Source organism: Crocuta crocuta, unplaced genomic scaffold (genome assembly GCF_008692635.1).
Source record: "Crocuta crocuta isolate KB4526 unplaced genomic scaffold, BGI_CrCroc_1.0 scaffold90, whole genome shotgun sequence".
Classification (NCBI taxonomy): Eukaryota; Metazoa; Chordata; class Mammalia; order Carnivora; family Hyaenidae; genus Crocuta; species Crocuta crocuta.
Window position 1 is genome coordinate 3,250,573 of NW_027527449.1, and position 18,101 is coordinate 3,268,673.

General features: G+C 44.3%; 1 protein-coding gene across 1 annotated transcript in view; it reads left to right on the forward strand.

Annotated features, from left to right (window-relative positions):
- TENM3 (teneurin transmembrane protein 3) overlaps positions 1–18,101 on the forward strand; it is a 449,902-nt gene that overhangs the window by 409,329 nt on the left and 22,472 nt on the right. The window contains 3 exon segments of the mRNA XM_077762712.1: positions 48–280; positions 1,714–1,868; positions 2,874–3,748. Of these exon segments, the coding sequence (XP_077618838.1) occupies positions 48–280; positions 1,714–1,868; positions 2,874–3,748 (1,263 nt within the window).

Genomic DNA, 18,101 nt, shown 5'->3' on the forward strand with positions numbered 1-18,101 from the left:
CAGGAGTAACTGCCTTGTGATGTTTTCACGTGATCCTTTTTTTACAGCAGCAATCCAGCTCATAGATACTACCTCGCAACTGATCCGGTCACAGGAAATTTGTATGTTTCTGACACTAACACCCGCAGAATCTATCGCCCAAAGTCACTGACGGGGACAAAAGATTTGACGAAAAATGCTGAAGTGGTAGCGGGGACAGGGGAGCAGTGCCTTCCATTTGATGAAGCCAGATGTGGAGACGGAGGGAAGGCTTTGGAAGCCACACTCATGAGTCCCAAAGGTACTGGCATGTATCAATTTGAAGATTTCTTTTTATTAAAAAAAAAAAAAGAAAGAAACAAAATCCAGTTAGTGCCTGATTGTGTTTAATGCTGAGTCTAACGTTTTACCCTCAACTGTGTTCTAGAAAGCTGTTTCACGTCTAGTTTTTTAAAAGCCATTTGGCATGGAACTGCTCCAATCCTAAGTTGATTTTACAGTAAATACTGGGTTCTTGGCATTTTATCATACCATTTTTTCACCTTTTCAAAGAATAAAGCAACTAGTCCGTATTATTCAGGTCACATCCTGTTAAACTTCAAGGAAGTGTCCACATTCTTTCATTGTCCTGGAATTTCTTTGTCATGAATGAGTCCCAGGCCTCTTTAAAAACCATCACTAAGCAACCATATTAGCCCTCACCCAGTTTGGAGCTATTAAACTTTTGTTTCTATGCCATGGGAAAAAATGCTTGCTGTGAGGAATTTCTAGAGGTAACAAGGGCTACGATTCTGTGTGATAAAGGTTTCTAGCTTTTAAGCCAGTTGGGACTGACTCCTTGCTCATGTATTATCCCATTCATTACGATGTTTTTTTCGTTTGGGGCTTTTTCTTTTTCATTACAGCCAGCAACTGTTATGTGAACGAGGACTGGAAAAAAGCATTTGTCGTACTGAATTATTCATAATAGCAAATTTCATTGTAACAAGGTCAACCGAACACTAACCTTGGCTTAGATCTATTTTTGTTAGAATATAGTTACTCTTAAATTCAGAGTAACAGAGTTTGACCTGTTTCTATCATTGATAGACAACAGCCTTATACAGATGTTATCATTTTACAGTTAAAACTCAGGTACAGCCTGTATGATTCATACACTAAGTGGAGACTCTTACAAATTCGGGTTGTTTATTACATTTTATGTTGGTTTTTGTCGTAAATGCCTCTGTTAAGACCATGGGGGAGGGGGAGGGGGAAAAGTTACAGAGAGGGAGGGAGGCAAACCGTAAGAGACTCCTAAATACTGAGAACAAACTGAGGGTTTATAGGCGGTGGAGGAGAGGGGGAAAGTGGGTGATGGGCATTGAGGAGGGCGCTTGGGATGAGCACCGGGTGTTGTNGGAGGGAGGGAGGCAAACCGTAAGAGACTCTTAAATACTGAGACTCTTAAATACTGGGTTTATAGGCGGTGGAGGAGAGGGGGAAAGTGGGTGATGGGCATTGAGGAGGGCGCTTGGGATGAGCACCGGGTGTTGTATGGAAACCAATTTGACATTAAATTATAGAAAGGGAGGGAGGAAGGAAGGAAAGAAATGCCTCTGTTGGGCTTTTCCTAATGTACTTGCAATCTACACGTCACCATGTTATCCCTGGGGTTGAACGTTTGAATTTAATGAAGGGCCTAAAAATGAATCACATTTGAAAGATTGGTAACACTTACTTCTCTTGGAAAAGGAATGGCAATTGATAAGAATGGATTGATCTACTTTGTTGATGGAACCATGATCAGAAAAGTTGATCAGAATGGGATCATATCAACTCTCCTGGGCTCTAACGATCTGACTTCAGCCAGACCCTTAACTTGTGACACCAGCATGCACATCAGTCAGGTAGTTAAAATATTCACGCTGCCTTGTTTGTTTTTTTTTCTAACTGTCTTGATTTCCTAGGTCAGTAGTCTGTGATGGCCTCATATTAAACTGGATATATCATGTGCGATGTTAGTTATAATAGGCTGTTCCGTTCAAGTGTATCTCAGGAGCTAATAGGTTATTTTGGAGGTGGCTGGGTGGCTCATTCGGTTAAGCATCCAACTCTGGGTTTCTGCTCAGGTCATGATCTCACAGTTTCGTGAGTTCGAGCCCTACCTCAGGCTCTGTGCTGATAGCGCGGAGCCTGGTTGGGATTCTTTTTCTCCCTCTTTCTCTTCCCGTCCCCGGTTCATGCTCTCTCTCTCTCTCTCTCTCTCTCTCAAAAGTAAATAAATATACTTTTTTAAAAAAGTTATTTTCTTCTGCAGTTCTGCGTTTGATGAATTCAGTGAGATTACAAACAATTAGCATTAAGAAATGCTAAAGCATTTGTAATAAAATACCAGTAAAGTAGCAGCGTGCAGATATTCCAGAAAGAACAAAACAGCTTAAATCTCTAATCTTCTGATTGCATGAGCTCTTTAAGTAGTAGAGAGAACCCACTATGATTAGTCCCAAGGGACTTCCATTTAGAATTAGAAACTTAACTGTTGGCCTGATTGAAAACACAATAGAACACTAATGTATTCATAACCCAGAAAGCCTCGATGTTGGGTGGTTATTACTGCTAAAGGAACATATGTGTTCATATTGATGTCTGTTAACTCACTGCTTAAAGGTTCATTTGCTATTTGGCTATAACTTGCAGATCTTTCAGCAAGCGGCATTTTTAACTAACGTGTTATTTCCTGCATTTGTCTCCACTCCAAAGTTTTAAGTTTATTTTACAGTAGCTCTTCAAAAGACAATTTTAAAACAGTTTATCAAATTAAGGGTAATTTCCTTGAATGGTCTAATTTACTCTTCTGGCAAATGAACTGCCGTGTAGTAACTGACTAACCAGACCGTTTCCTTTTCATTAAGGTACGTCTGGAATGGCCCACTGACCTCGCCATTAACCCCATGGATAACTCCATTTATGTCCTGGATAATAACGTGGTTCTGCAGATCACCGAGAACCGCCAAGTGCGCATTGCTGCAGGACGGCCCATGCATTGCCAAGTTCCAGGGGTGGAATATTCTGTGGGAAAGCATGCGGTTCAGACAACTCTGGAATCCGCCACCGCCATCGCGGTGTCATACAGCGGGGTCCTGTACATCACTGAGACCGATGAAAAGAAAATTAACCGAATACGGCAGGTCACCACAGACGGGGAGATCTCCCTGGTGGCAGGAATACCTTCAGAGTGTGACTGCAAAAACGATGCCAACTGTGACTGTTACCAGAGTGGAGACGGCTATGCCAAAGACGCCAAGCTCAGCGCGCCGTCCTCCCTGGCTGCTTCCCCAGATGGCACCCTGTACATTGCGGACCTGGGGAATATCCGGATCCGGGCCGTGTCGAAGAACAAGCCCTTCCTGAACTCTATGAACTTTTATGAAGTCGCCTCTCCAACTGACCAGGAACTCTATATCTTTGACATCAACGGCACCCACCAGTATACTGTAAGTTTGGTCACTGGCGATTACCTGTACAATTTTAGCTACAGCAATGACAACGATATTACCGCTGTGACAGACAGCAACGGCAATACCCTTAGAATTAGACGGGACCCGAATCGGATGCCAGTTCGAGTGGTATCTCCGGACAACCAAGTGATATGGTTGACAATAGGGACCAATGGATGTTTGAAAAGCCTGACCGCCCAAGGACTGGAACTAGTTTTGTTCACATACCATGGCAATAGCGGGCTGTTAGCCACCAAGAGCGATGAAACCGGATGGACGACATTTTTTGAGTGAGTATAGCCACATCCCCCTCTGATTATAAAATGCTGTGATATACAATCTAAACAACATATCATATATTCTTAAGGGCCGGTGGGGTACAGGTTTGAGGGGCCCTGGAGCTTCTATAATTTTTTGATCTCTCTCTCTCTCTCTCTCTGAAAAAGACAAACTTAGACTCAGAGCCTTGGAAGGGACCCACACATTGGGAAGTTCTGAGGCTTACATGCCATTGGCGTCATGATCAGTGCCTCTGCTGAAGGGTTAACATTTTGCTTCTTAGGGAACCTAGTATATTCACAGCAAACGTTTGGAGAAATCTTCTACAGTTTTGGTGTTGGGCATAAACCCTTCAGGTCTGCGTTAGCCTAGGTGATAAAGCTGACTATGTTGGGAGCTGTCACTGAAGAAGAACTTTAATGACGGGCGCCTGGGGGGCTCAGTCGGTGAGGCCTCCGACTTCGGTTAAGGTCATAATCTCATAGCTTGTGGGTTCAAGCCATTCGTCGGGCTCTGCTGACAGCTCAGAGCCTGGAGCCTGCTTCCGATTCTGTGTCTCCCTCTCTCTCTGCCCCTCCATGACTCGTGCTCGGTATCTCTCTCTCTCTCTCTCTCTCACTCTCGCTTCCTCCCTCTCCCCTTCCCTCTGTTTTTCCCTCCCTCTCTCTCCCTCCCTCCAAAATAAATAAGCGTTAAAATTTTTTTAAACATTTACAATGAAGCCGGCTGTATATGTCAATGCTACTCATGTCATTCTTATCAAATAGAAAGCCTTCACTCTTTATAAGCAGGTATTGGAAATCAGAACTGTACTTAAAGGGACCTTCCTACGAAATGCAAATCAGCAAGTGCCAGTCGCTGGGGAAGCAGATGAAAAAGTATGCGGTTCAGGCCGCTGGGTATACTCCTGTGTGGAGTAGTGGCCCAGGCACTGTGCTGTTTGAACAGTTCCATTTTGTGAGGTCAGTCGGAATGAAATGAGAATCAGCCATTGTGTGTTTTATGGGAGATGTGCTTTGCAGCAAACGCACATGTAAAATCATTTTCGATTACTGTTCACTTCACAAACGTCGCACCGACCGTAAGGGGAAATTAGGTGTCCCGAGATGACGTGTTGACCGATGCAGAATAGTCCTTGGAATGAATATTGAGTTCCTGAGTGTGATTTTGACAATAGGCAGAGGCGGAAGTGTTTTAGGTGGGAGTGCACCTCTAACATAATGGTGCAAGTCAGTAGAAAAAATGATCCAATGTACAAATATTTGCCGTACAACTTTTCTGGAATGTATCTTCTCCAGAAAGCTGAGTTCTCCTGTCGCTTAAATTGCTTTTCTTTTTTGATAGATTTCCTTTTAATAAAATGAATGGTACCCAGCAGCATGGTTTTGACAGAGGAACAAACCTTTTCAATTGAATTACATTAAAATTCTGTTCTTAGCATTCCTTTGGCTCATTTTAGGATCGCAATAGGAAAGGAATAAATTGGAAGTTAATGGAAAGCACTTCCTTTGCACCGTGTTCAAAGTGATAGCGGGCTGCATTGCCAGAGAGGCAGAAAAGAGTCCAGAAAAAGTGCTCCCATCAGATGAGACTGGGCAGGAGAGCTGCTCTGATTATAAGACCTTCAGGAAATGATGGTGGCATTGGCAGGCTTCAGTTTAGTTAAAAGCCAGGGAGGAAAAAAAAAAAATAGAGAAATAAGTTTTCAGTCCAGTCTGGGACTCAAGCTCTGCTCTCTGGGCCACCTTTGAATGTGTCCTTATTTGGTCCCAGAAACTGACATTGCATAGAAGTTCATTGTGTAGGTTACTGCTGACACATGAACTTCTTGCAGCAGATACCGCGGTTTACTTAGGACCCGCAAATGGATTTTAATCAAGTTTGAGAAAGTTAGAGAAAGGGATATGCCATATTGGTGGAGTTGATCTGGAATAGTATAAACAAATTTGGGATTTTTGGCCTTTTTTAAAAAAAAAAAAGGATGTGCACCAAGAGGGCATATTTCTCTAAATACAGATACACAGACTTAGAACCTCAAACTTGGTTAAGATTCAAAGCAGCAGCTAAAGTAGAGGTTGAGTTGGCAAGCCAAGCTCGTGACTATAAAGGGCAAGCATTGTTTTAAAGAATAGACATTTGGAGCGCCGGGGGGGAGGGGGGAGGCTCCATCGGTTAAGCATCTGACTTCGACTCAGGTTATAATCTCAGTTTGTGGGTTCGAGCCCTACGTCAGGCTTGCTGCTGTCAGCAGAGAACCTGCTTCAGATCTTCTGTCCCCTCCCCACTCAAAAATAACGAACCATTTTTTTAAAAAGAAAGAAAGAATAAAAGTTTGTAATGGACTTAAATGCATCACAATCATTTCTTCACTAGTACAGATTCATGAAACATATTTAAAGTATAAAATTTAAAGTATTAAATCATATCTAAATAAGCTAGGGCAACTAATACCAAAAGTGTTATTAAAATATTTTACCAAATATGAACCTCACCATTGTGTGTATATGTATATACATAAATATACACACATGTATGTTTGGGTTATCATTTAAGAATATAGTAGTTTAATAAACCCATGCTTCAAAAATCTTTTTTCTAATAAAATTAACAGAAATACTGCTTTTTAAAAACCATGCTCTTATTACTTTTCCTCTAGATGCCTGCAGCAAAGGCATGACTAAAAACTGCCTGAGAAACATCGGGCACTTAACCCAAGTAACTCAGAATCATCGTGTCCAAATAACAAGTGATCTTTTTTTTCTTTCTTTCTGTACATTTTTATACTTTGGCTGTGAAGAGCAAGGGCCCACCTCTTCTAAGCTTCAGAAACTTTAAACACATTCAAAAGCAAGTGCACAGAAGAAGGGACGGGAGTGTCCTTACCAGGCCGCCCCTGCCATGGTGATCCCTGTTCTGACAGACGAGCACATCCTGTCTGCGTAAACTTGCCTGTGCTGACGGGTAGACTTACCCCCATCCCTGCTCGTCAGAGCCTTGACAAGAGGTTCTGCTTATTATGTTGTGCCTTGGACATGTGACTGGTGATGGTGCTCGGGGCGGGGACTCTGCCCCACCCCGATTTCCTTCGTGTTTGCTGTCATTGGTGAGCTAACACACTCCCAGGATACTAGAAATATCTGTAATACTCCCCCTCAGATTTTTGCAGTACTCCGTATCTAATTTAGACCTTATAGGAACGTTTGATGATTTCATAAAGAGGGAATGTGGGGAGGTTTGACAATGGCCAGAGTTCTATGAAAACCATAAGGAGATTGGGCAGTGGGGGAGGGAATCACCAGCCCCAACTGAAAAACACCTGTTTTCTGTGACGTTCATGACAGCAGTCCCTAGAGTTGACACGGGCTTTATAAACATCTTTCTGCACAAATATCACATGAAGAGAAATTAAACTTTTTAGCCCAGGTTCCCAATCGTACATGTCTAGCTCTCTATCTAGCCTCATGCCTTAAAAGCCTTGAGATTAAAAGCTTTATAGGATAGAAACAGACGGCAGAGACCCAGAATCAATAAATTTGCCTCCTGATAAAAGTAAAGTCGCCGTAGTTTCCACCAAAGAAATTTTAAAAGCGAAGTAGCTCAATTACTTACCTTATATGTTTTCTTTGTATTACTTTTCTCATAGTACAATCTTTAGTTTACCATTAATGTGCCACAGTGTTGCTATGAGTACAGAATAAAATGTGGAAATATGTTATAAGATGCAAACTAATTGTGGTTCCCAGAAAGCATACAGAATTCTTCCAGTAACTGTTGGTTGAAGGACTAGAGCGATAAGCCAAAGATGTAGACAAGTGTATATTATTCATAGAGAAGAGCCTCACAGAACCCATATCTGGCTCTGGCCCGGGCTCCATTGAAAAAGCACCATGTAAATTTTGCTCACTTGCTTTCTGAACTGGTTTGCACTTCTCTGTACCAATAACGGACCCTGAAAATATTACCTAATCTCGTTCTTAGTTGTTGTTGTTTTTAAATATAGCTACCCAATAGTACATGCTTACTCCATTTCTTTTGGCTTTATGCAATCAGGCTTTTCTCAGTTGGTGTTGTTAGTGAAATAAGTAACAACAACAAAAAAAAAAATGACTTCCTATTGATAGCACTGTCTTCTGAAACGTTGATGTTAAGGAGTTAGCTTGGAGTCCAGACAGAAGACACATCCATTGTAAGTGCCATCGAAGTATATTGTTGTACCTGGAATCGGAAAGGATGATTGTAGGAAAAGAAACTGAGATTCCTATCAGTCACCAATAAAAGATGGTGACTTTCTTTCTTCAAAAAAAGGTTTTTTAGGTGGTTTCCAAAGTACAAGAACCTTCATTTCGAAACCTAGAGATAGCATTTTCTCCTCAACAGCAGGTGCTGTCTGTGTTACTTATAATGATTATGTCCCTCCTATGGTTTTGAGAGAGAGGTGGCCAATGTTCTTAGACATGGTCCTGGATGGAATGATAGGAAGACATCAGTAGGCAGCACAGGGTTTATAACTCAGCTTTGAACTCTTTGAGTTAGACTAATATGTTTCATGAACTGAACATCTATTACCAATTGAATAAGCCATCTCGTCCAAGACCTCCTCTTCCATTGACTTGGCAGGCAGTACAAAGGACGTCCGACCAGCTAATGGGGTCCCTTGTGTGAGGACAGTGTGATAAGACTCGTTACTCCCTTTGCTTAGTATTAGGGGATGTTTCACGCTGGTCTTTGTACCATATAAAAACAATTATCACCCGTTAAAAGTCCTTAACTGGAATAATTTCTGGGTGGCCAAAAAAACCTCACCTGCTAGTTCAGACCCAAAGCGAAACCACAGTTCTTACACTCAAATGCACACAAGAGCAAACCCAGTGTATTGAATGGGGCAGTAGAATAAATTACTTGATAGTTGATGGCATCTTACCATTCTCTGCTTGCTTACCCCCATAAAATACAAACCGTTTGAGCATATCTTTCTAAAGCTCTTCTGTCTTGTTAAAGAGGATGTTTTCTTTTGTTGTTTCATGCTCTGAGTTCTGAGTGATACGAACAGACACACCACCAGGCTGGTGGCAGTCTTTCTGTCTTGAAACTTTGGGTATTTAGAGCTTTATATTTGTGGAGCTGACTCTGTGATCTTTTGTGAGCGATATTCAGATTTACAGAGTAAATAACAGGCTTCAGCTTTTCCACATTTATGTAGGAATATATGGGTCTCCAGCTTCTCATTTGCGTGTTTTATTGTCCCTCATTCAAGCTTAGCAATTTCAGAATGAGCCTCTGAACCATTTCTTTATAATGAACTTAACTCTGTGCCGGTGGCAAACCCGTGACTCCCACGGACATCAGTTCTGATGCTCGGGGACAGTATCAGAGAGAGGGTCCCGGAGGAGGAAGGACAGGCAGTGTCAAGAGGGCCTATGCTCCAAACCCAAACCAGTGCGCAGAAAGTGCAGGTAATTTGGGAAACTCAGTGACAGTGACTCCAAATGAGGAAAGATGTCATCTGCTCCTGTTGACACGGAATCGTCTCAGTAACCTGACATCCGTGTGCCGCGTCGTGTTCTCCTTGTGAGCGTGTTAACTCTAGTCGCCTGCGATGTTAGGAACACTGTGCAGGCATCTTCCACGGGCCAAAATGCAGAGGATAAATAGGCTTTGCTCTGATTGGCATCTGACATCCACGCCTGAAAACCCAAACACCGAATCCAGGTTTGTTGCTGTGTCTGCCAAAAACGGCGCTCAAAACTTACTTTTTTTTTTTTTCTTTTAACTCCAGTTAGTTGACATGCAGTGTAATATTAGTTTCAGGTATACAGGAGAGTGACTGGACACTTCAGTGCCATCACCCGGGGCTCATCATGACAGATGCCTTGTGAATCCCCGTCACTGTTTCCCCATCCCCCCTGCCCACCTCCCCTCTGGCAGCCCTCAGCCTGTTCTCTTCTTACTTTCTTCATGAAAGAGAGCATTTGAGACATTAAGAATGATTTTTAAGAGATTTTTATCAGCAGATCACTTAAAATCATGGGGAAATGCTACGGTTGATTTCCGTTTTTGCTGTTTTGTTTAATTGTTTAATAATTCTGCTTTAAACTTTTAATTAGAATGTATATTCCCAGGGACATTAGTTTACAAAAAAAAAAAAAGGTCTGTAGACAATTGGATAAAGTGGCCGTTGTACATTTCAGACATTAACCTGAACTCTACTAAGGCAGTGCCTTTATTACTACTTGATTGAATCCAGTTTTCTTCCACAGTCTAGTTTTAAGATATAGTTAGTTCTGTCTAGATTTGAAAGGAGAAAGGGAAATGGAGATACTGTATGTTACTCATCTGACTTGAAAAGAATCCCAGAAAAATAAAAATGGAGTAGTCATATTTTCTCAGTATATCTCGGTAAGAAAATACGAAATTTCTCAGTATCATTTTCTCAGTATCATTTTTCTCAGTATCATTTGCATCGTATCCATAATTATAAGGTTCCGTTTGGCAAATTAATGTGGTAGATGTGCTGAAAGGCTTTATAATGGTTGAACAGTGAGTATGTGCAGCTTCCGAAAGTGTTGAGTTCCCTCCTTAAACTAATTATGTGACTGTCTAAATCTGATGGCCTCGTATCTGCACACATCCACAACTCCCCTTCCACAGTGATTATCCAGTAATTTACTCTGAGTTCTAGCCATCAACCACTTTTGAACGATCATCTGATAACAGGACCAGAAACTGCACACTGAAAACCAGTGAAAGGGAACTTCTTGTTTTTTAACAATCACAGAACTGAAGATCCCAAGTTGGGTATTTTCCAGATACTGGCTCGTCCAAAATTTCCTCCAAAATAAAATCACCTTTAGCAGCCCTCGCTCCTGGCTACCCTAGTGCCTCAGCCTCCCAGAAAAAGCCCCTTGCCTATATTCCAGGGTTCTGGAATGTTTTCAGAATGTCTTGAGGCTTAAAGGCCGAGCTAATGCGGAGAACTCTCTCGCAGGGTTGAGGAAGGCGATCCGTGAAGAAGAGATGATTGGGGTACCGTCCACGTGCTTCAGCTTACCCCAGCACCTCACTCAGTTAGCACCCCTCCCATCCATCACTATGCACTCACCCACTTCCAAACAGCCTTCTCAGACCTGGGTTCATCCCAAAGCTTGGTAAATCTGCAGTTCGTAAAGTAAGACCTCCCCCTCCAGGAAAATAAAAATCCTTCAGAGAAGTGTTAATGTAAGGAAATACCACTTCTGATCTGTGGCTAAAAACTAGGTTTTGTTCTCTTTAAACCTATGTGAAGAATGTAAGTCTTCTATAAGTTCTTCCCCATCTCTGGTAAAACGAAAAGCGGTATATAAAATTTTATGAAAATTTTCATGAAAGGTGGGGTATCCAGAGCAAAGATGGAAAACACTGTAGTTTATCTGAAGGAGTAGTTCATTTTTAAGTACTTAATAGATAGAAGGCAAACATCAGCTAGCACGAAGACTTGATTCTAGATCCACCTCTAGGAAAGGAGAGAAAAAAGAGCCCAATTCTAGTAAAGGCAAGCAAAGGCTTTAGTCACAGATGATGTTTTTAAAGTGGATCCTTAGGGTCGAAGTAACACAAGAAAGATGACATGAGCATTTTAATCTGGGGAAACAAAATGGCAGAGTACCCAGAAGCATCAGACAGTTCTTACATGAATCAAGAAATAGGATGACTGAATCTTAAAAGTCAAAGACCTAGCGGCGCCTGCTTGGCTCAGTGTGGTTAAGCATCCGACTTTTGATTTCGGCTCAGGTTATGATCTCACGGTTCATGAGTTTGAGCCCCACATCAGGGCTCTGCGCTGACACTGTGGAACCTGCTTGCTCTTCTCTCTCTTCTTGCCTGCCTCTCTTTCTCTGTCTCTCAAAAATAAACTTTTTTTTTTAAGAAGTTTAAGACCTAGAGGAATGAGTTGTAACTTAGAGAAAGGTTACACTCTGCAGCTTATCTTCACATCCAAGTCTGGATATGCATATTCCCTTCAAGATTAGCTCGTTTATTGATGCCTTATTAATTTAATAAAGAGCTCCGCTTTTTTAACTCAATTTGTAAAGCGACCTTCCTTCTCCTTCACCCAGAGGTGTTCCCGCGGGCACGGTTAGTCCCATTTGGGACTGGTCCAGGCAACAGCAGCCCGGAAGGAGGCAGTTTGCCCACACACGGTCATTCCGTCTAAAAGTAAATAAAGGTCTTTCAAGACAAAGAAAGTCTATAAAGAAACTGGAATTCTTGAAGTGCAACACTGGAGAGGCACTTGGATTAGAATCTCACTTATTTCAAACCTCCCAGGCGTCCCTAAAGTCGGGGATTCTGTGCCCCTTTGAACATCCAGCGTCTCCTACGTGGCCGGTTGCCTGGCATCCCTCTGTTGACTCGCACACCGTCGCTCAGTAAGAACACAGCGTGGGTGGCCACCAGCGTTACACGCTCGGAGGGTGCAGAGCGGAAGGGCACATTCGTCCTTTTCGAGGGGCTCAGGGTCCCCAGAGGGAGCCAGAGAAGGGGTCATTGTAAGGGTGATGAGCCCCAAGGTAGAGTGTGAGTCGTGCTGTGAGAATACGAAGAGGACCCTCTCCATCGGGTCGGGGACTGGGGACAGGCATGAGGGGAGAAGCACTTCCCAAGGGGGGTTGTTTTTAAGCTTCGTCTTGAAGATTATGAATGAGAGCTAGCCACAAGAGCTAGTGTGTTCTAGGCCGTTCTAGAGTCTTCCAGAGGAAGCATGTCAGCTTTTGGAAAGACTGTGTGGCCTGTGGTCGGGGGAGGGGGAGGGAGGAAGATGGGACCCAGGGAAATGGCAATTCTGCTCAGGCAGGGCTTGTGGTGACATGGTTGGGGGTGGGGGGGTGTTGAGAGGGCTCTTATAAAGGAGTTTAACAGGAGGGACTGTGATCGAGCTGGTGACAATGTGAAGGTGGCTTTAGTGAAGAAAGGAGAGGGCTCAAGGGGGAGGGAGGAGCAGTTAGGTAGGAGACAGTCAATGTAGTTAAGAAATGAAGGCCTGGGGCGCTGGGGTGTCTCAGTTGGTTAAGCGTCCGACTTCGGCTGAGGTCATGATCTCACGGTTCATGAGTTCGAGCCCCGCGTCGGGCTCTGTGCTGACAGCTCAGAGCCTAGAGCCTGATTGCGATTCTTTGTCTCTCTCTCTGCCCCTCCCCTGCTCATGTTTTCTCTCGCGCGCGCGCGCTCTCTCTCTCTCAAAAATAAATAAATATAAAAAAATTATTAAAAAAGAAATGAAGATCTGGGCACAGAAAGTACAGGGAAAGGGATGGACTCGTCACTTGGAAATGAAACAGAACTTGGTGACTGAATGCAAGGGGAGAAGGAGAAAGTTCTCCCAGCTGAGCTGGCTGGGCTGTGGGGAAATGCAGGCAAGTAGCAGGCTGTAGACCTCGAATTTGGAAATTCGAGGTTACCGCAGTGCAGTCTACAGCCTGTGGTCCGAGTGCCTGGCCAGCACCAGGAGAAACCAATTCTGGAGACGTGGGCACGGGAGCCCTGGGAAGAGCTGAGTGGAATCACATGGGAAAAGAAGGTGGAAAGTCTAGTCACGAGGCGGCAAACTGTGTGAGGACGTGGGTTTACAGACTGGCTTTCCTGCGGCTTCGTAATAAAGACAGTGCCTGTGTTCATCCTTCCGGGCCCACTTTCCACCACTCTTGCCCTAGATCTTGGAAACCTTCAAACCTGTGCCTCCCCCTTGTGCGTCGGCCTCCCCTTGGGATCAAGCCTTTCTTTAGCCCCTTTTGCACCTGAAGGACCCAAGTGGGACCATACCTCTGCTTTCCCTCCCTTCTCGCCCCTGTGATGCTCAGCTTGTCTCAAAGCTTGTGAGTAAACAGCGCGTTAGTCCAGATATGGTTTCATCCCAGATTCCAGATCGATCCACGGCTGCTCTCATTTTTCCTTCCGAGTATTCCGTGTTCACCTCCTTTTTCCAAGTTGCTGATGCTTCCTGAGTCCCTCGATGTCGCCGCCTTCCACTGTCCGCGTGCTGTCTCTCCTAGGAGGCAGCAGAGGCTGCCTGGAAAAGACAGGGCACTTGGGAAGGAAAACTATGGGTCCCCGCACTGACTTTGCCCCCTCCTCCGAGCTGTGTGACTTTGGGCAAGTCCCAGCACCCCTCCACAGGCGCCCTCACCCGTGAAGTGAAAGGCTTTTTAATAGTCACAACTTCCCCCCTGTCCTAAAAACTCTCTGATTCCAAAATTTCCCCCCAGCTTTTCACAGGGGCCCCTTTCAAGGCTTATTCGGAAAGAAACATTTCAGAAGGTACCGGATCTCCTTTGCCAAGACCCAAAGGCACGTGGCATTTCCATCAGACCTGGTCTCCTGTGTATCATGCTGATGTTAGCGATGGCAGTTTATACTAAGAAGTACAGTTTATCTTTCCTAACGGGCTCCCTGCTGTTTGTGTAGCCTGTCCCACCCGACCACAAGGCACCTTGTCATCACGCAAGGGACTGCCCTTTCCACGGTGGGCGTCTGTGTTTGGCGGAACAAATACCAAAACACAGAGACAAAGGACAAGCATTGGTTTGTCCTCTGCACACTACCAGGGCCTGTGGAATCGTAGATCCTGGAGACTGGGGAAGAACACAGTTCTTTCCTGCAGATTCTTTGAAGCCCAAATGTCCCTTGACATTGGCTATCTAACAAGCTAAGACCTACCTATCACCTGTTATCCAAACAATTGAGTCCTCCTTATATCAGCCTTCCTCAGCCAATAAACCGGTTTTTTTCTTAAAAGAAGAATGACTTAAATATGATCCTCCTCTTAATAATGGCTAACCTAGAATGTTTCAAATCCCAACTGATCCTGGAATGCCCTGACTTGGATGCCTTTGTCTCGAGGAGGAAGAATTTCAGAGCTGGACATTTTCTCCCCATCACTTGTGTCTGGTGTGGTCGTGACTGTGTAAGGAAAGAGGCATTGGGTCACTTTTCTTGAATTCGATCTTTCAAAATTTTGCCCCATCTGTGACCGTCGGTTGCTAGGCTCCATGTTCAAAGGGAGGGGTGGACCAGAGACATGAGGAAGGAAAGATCCACCGGTTCTTTGGCTTTCTGAACTCGCGGCCCAGGGTGTTAGAATAAGGGTGTAGTGGCTCAAGTTCACAGACTACTGCCTTTTCTGGTTTTAGGGAGCAGAGCACTCCTCAGAACTGGCCCCACCAGCAAACCTGTGAATGAGATTAAACTGCTGCAAAGAAATTTAAATAGGTACTGGCCACCTCCCCACCCCCATGCTGTGGTCACCCTGCTTATCAATCAAGAAAAGAACCTCTTAGCATGAGACAAAAATCATGGAAATTAATACTTTCTTGGGTCTGCCTTCTTTTGCATTTCCCCTGTCATCTTTGGTAATATGCAGGTAGGCGTCAACTCAGTCCCAGACAGGCCTCTGATTTCTAAGTCAGCTGATTACCCTGCCTTCCTTGGTGATGGAAGTATTTTACATTTTCTATCCAGAACCTGATTTTTGAGGATTTCTTAACTGATAATATTGCTACTGAATTCAAAGAAATTATGATTTACCTATGAGATAATTGTTAAAAAATTGACCTCAGGTTCATTTCTAGAATTGGTTAATGTCAATTCTTGTGGTGCCAATGTTTCTCATCACAGCCTTGCTGTTACAATTTCTAGTCAGTCCACCATTAGAAGTTTAAATCAGGCTCTTCTCCTCTGTTTTCGCTGTCTGTGCACGTGCTTCATCAGGAATGAGGATCGAGGAGCCACGTGTGCATAGTTTTGTTAGGAGGGGGTTAGTCATTTTGTTCTCCTTTACTGCAATGACAGGTAAGAGGTGGTTTCACATTAGCATTGTGGGGGAGAAAGCATGGCCATAACAGATGGCGAGATTTAGGGGAACTGTTTGGGGTTTGCTGGCTGTTACTGTGGAAGGAAGTCTGAACCTAAGGAATGCCATTGGAAGAGAACATTCTTCCTCTGTAGCAGAGGGACAGGGGGAGAAAGGCAGGTTAGGTAAGTCCCGCATAGGCGTCCTTTGCAGGGATGGAAGCCTAAAGCTTATAAGCAGCTCTCACAGTAAGCTTATTCTGGAATGGCCTGGGGAAGACAAGCAGAGGCCAGTTAGGACTTCGCTCAAACATTTATCCCATCCAGGGGTCTCCAGAATGTACCCAAACCAACACTTCCTGCTGTCTCTCCTTCTCAGAGCAGGCCAAGTTTGGGTTGGAGAAAACAAGTCCGTCCAGAACATACATTCAGTGGCTTCGCTCTTCTGTAGGTGAAGAAAATGAGGGTTTGAGAGAGAGGCACCGCCAGCTCTCTGAGGAAATATAAAAGTTGGCCTCCTTTTTGAGACAGACCAACTGTCAGACTGTATTATAAGCCCACAATCAGGGGTAAAGTAAGAGACCATGTCACGTTAGCCTCGCCAGAGTGATAATCGCCTCTCTTCTCTGGTTTGCTTGCTTCTCTAAAGTCCTACTCTAATTTATATGGATTTTTCTCAAGAAAAAAAAAAAAGGAAATCATCTGTAAAACAAACATTTGAGTTAAGAGGCCATTTTGGGGGAAAACACTGAAGACCACAGATAATCCTGTTGTTGGGTTTTAATTTTTTTAATTTTTTATTTATTTCTGAGAGAGAGAGAAAGGGAGACAGCGTGAGCAAGGGAGGGTCAGAGAGAAAGGGAGACACAGAATCAGAAACAGGCTCCAGGTTCTGAGCTAGCTGTCAGCACAGAGCTCGACGTGGGGCTCAAACCCACGAACTGTGAGATCATGACCTGAGCCAAAATCAGACGCTCAACCACCTGAGCCACCCAGGCGCCCCATGTTGTTGGGTTTTAAAGAAACTGTTCGAGAACTGCGCAGTGTGTCCACTTGGATAAATCGGCAGTATCAGGAGCCTGTTGGCATTTGTTGGGAAAAGTCTGACGCAGGCCATTTTTCCCTCAGTTGAGGAGCTACTGAAGATGAGTAGGCAGGGAATATTCTAACAGTGGTGTTTCGGAAGCTTAACCGGGTATCAGTGACTGTGGGGAGAAGCAAGAAGAGGGGTTTTGCATCTGGGTGGGGAGGGCTGTGGGGATGGGAACACAGGGATCGGAGAGATTAAGAAGGAAGAAGGAAGAGCAAGAACTTCCATGAGGGGGTGGGGGGAGATCTCACGTCAGGATGTATACGGCATTTCAGCGGAGGAGGGCTGAGGCTCTGACTCTCTGGGGCATTTGTCGATAATCTCGCTGCTCAGGAACCTTAAAAAGAGATTTAAAAATATACCGCAAAGGCTAAAACAGCAAGTGTAGGCAAAAAAATGCAATCAAAATTAAAGCCGGACAAATAGATAAACATCAAATAAGGGCATCCCATCAGTGAAAGAGCACAAGGTCACGAAGAGCCTCAGGGAGTTTGTCTTTGCCGGGGAGATCCTTTATGAAGAGGGTCAATCGGGAGCGAAAAGAATGTGCTGTGTTATGAATCTGAAGCTGTGAGGCTAAGACCAGATGAGTGAACGGAGAGCGTGAAGTTGATGTTCTATTCAAATTCCCTAGAGCCTATTGCATTGTAAATTCAAAAGGGCTAATAAAAGAAAGCTGCGTCTCAGATGTACAGGCTGGTTCAGCACCAAGGCCAAGCAACATTAAGTAGAGCCATGGAGCTGCACATAAGCAGAGATGATGTCCGGAGGCGTGTATTTGCTGGGAAGGCTTCTTGTAGTACGTGGGTCAGAGCATCTCAGAGGACAATTGGACATTTGTCGGTGCGTCACTTCTCTCCCGTGGAGGTGAGGAAAGGGTTCGCCTGCCATTTGTGAAAGTACCCGGAAGTCATCCTTGATGACTTAATCTTCTCTCCTTCCCTTATCCACAGTCTCCTGCTCACCTTACTGTCTCTCCTCCATCTTGTCTTTATTTCTCTTCACGTGGGTGCTAATAACGAAGGCGTTTTCCCTGATCCACACTGAAAGGAAAAATTAATAAATGCACGTGGAGAAAGTTTTTTTTTTTCCCACAAAGCTTTACTTCTTCCTTTGAAACAATGGTCTCTCACGCTGAAGTTAGGTCCTTTGTCCCATTGGTTTGTTTGAGTGGCCTGCCTTTATGAGATGATGGAGGGTAACGGGTAATAGGTTTTTTAGACAAGAATTCTATGCTGGTCCCCGATTTTTCCTCCGGTTTGTAACATCGGCAAGTCTGGGCTGGNTCATCTGCCTGTCCAAGCCGTGCATCTCTTTCAAGCCTGGGCTTAGGTCCCCACCTTGATGGGGCCCTTCCCGTGTCACAGCAGCACGACCTCGTCCCCTCCTCGTGCACTCTGGCCCGTACCCCTCCCGTGGCTGCCGTGTCCAGTTTTCACACGCGTACCCTCTCC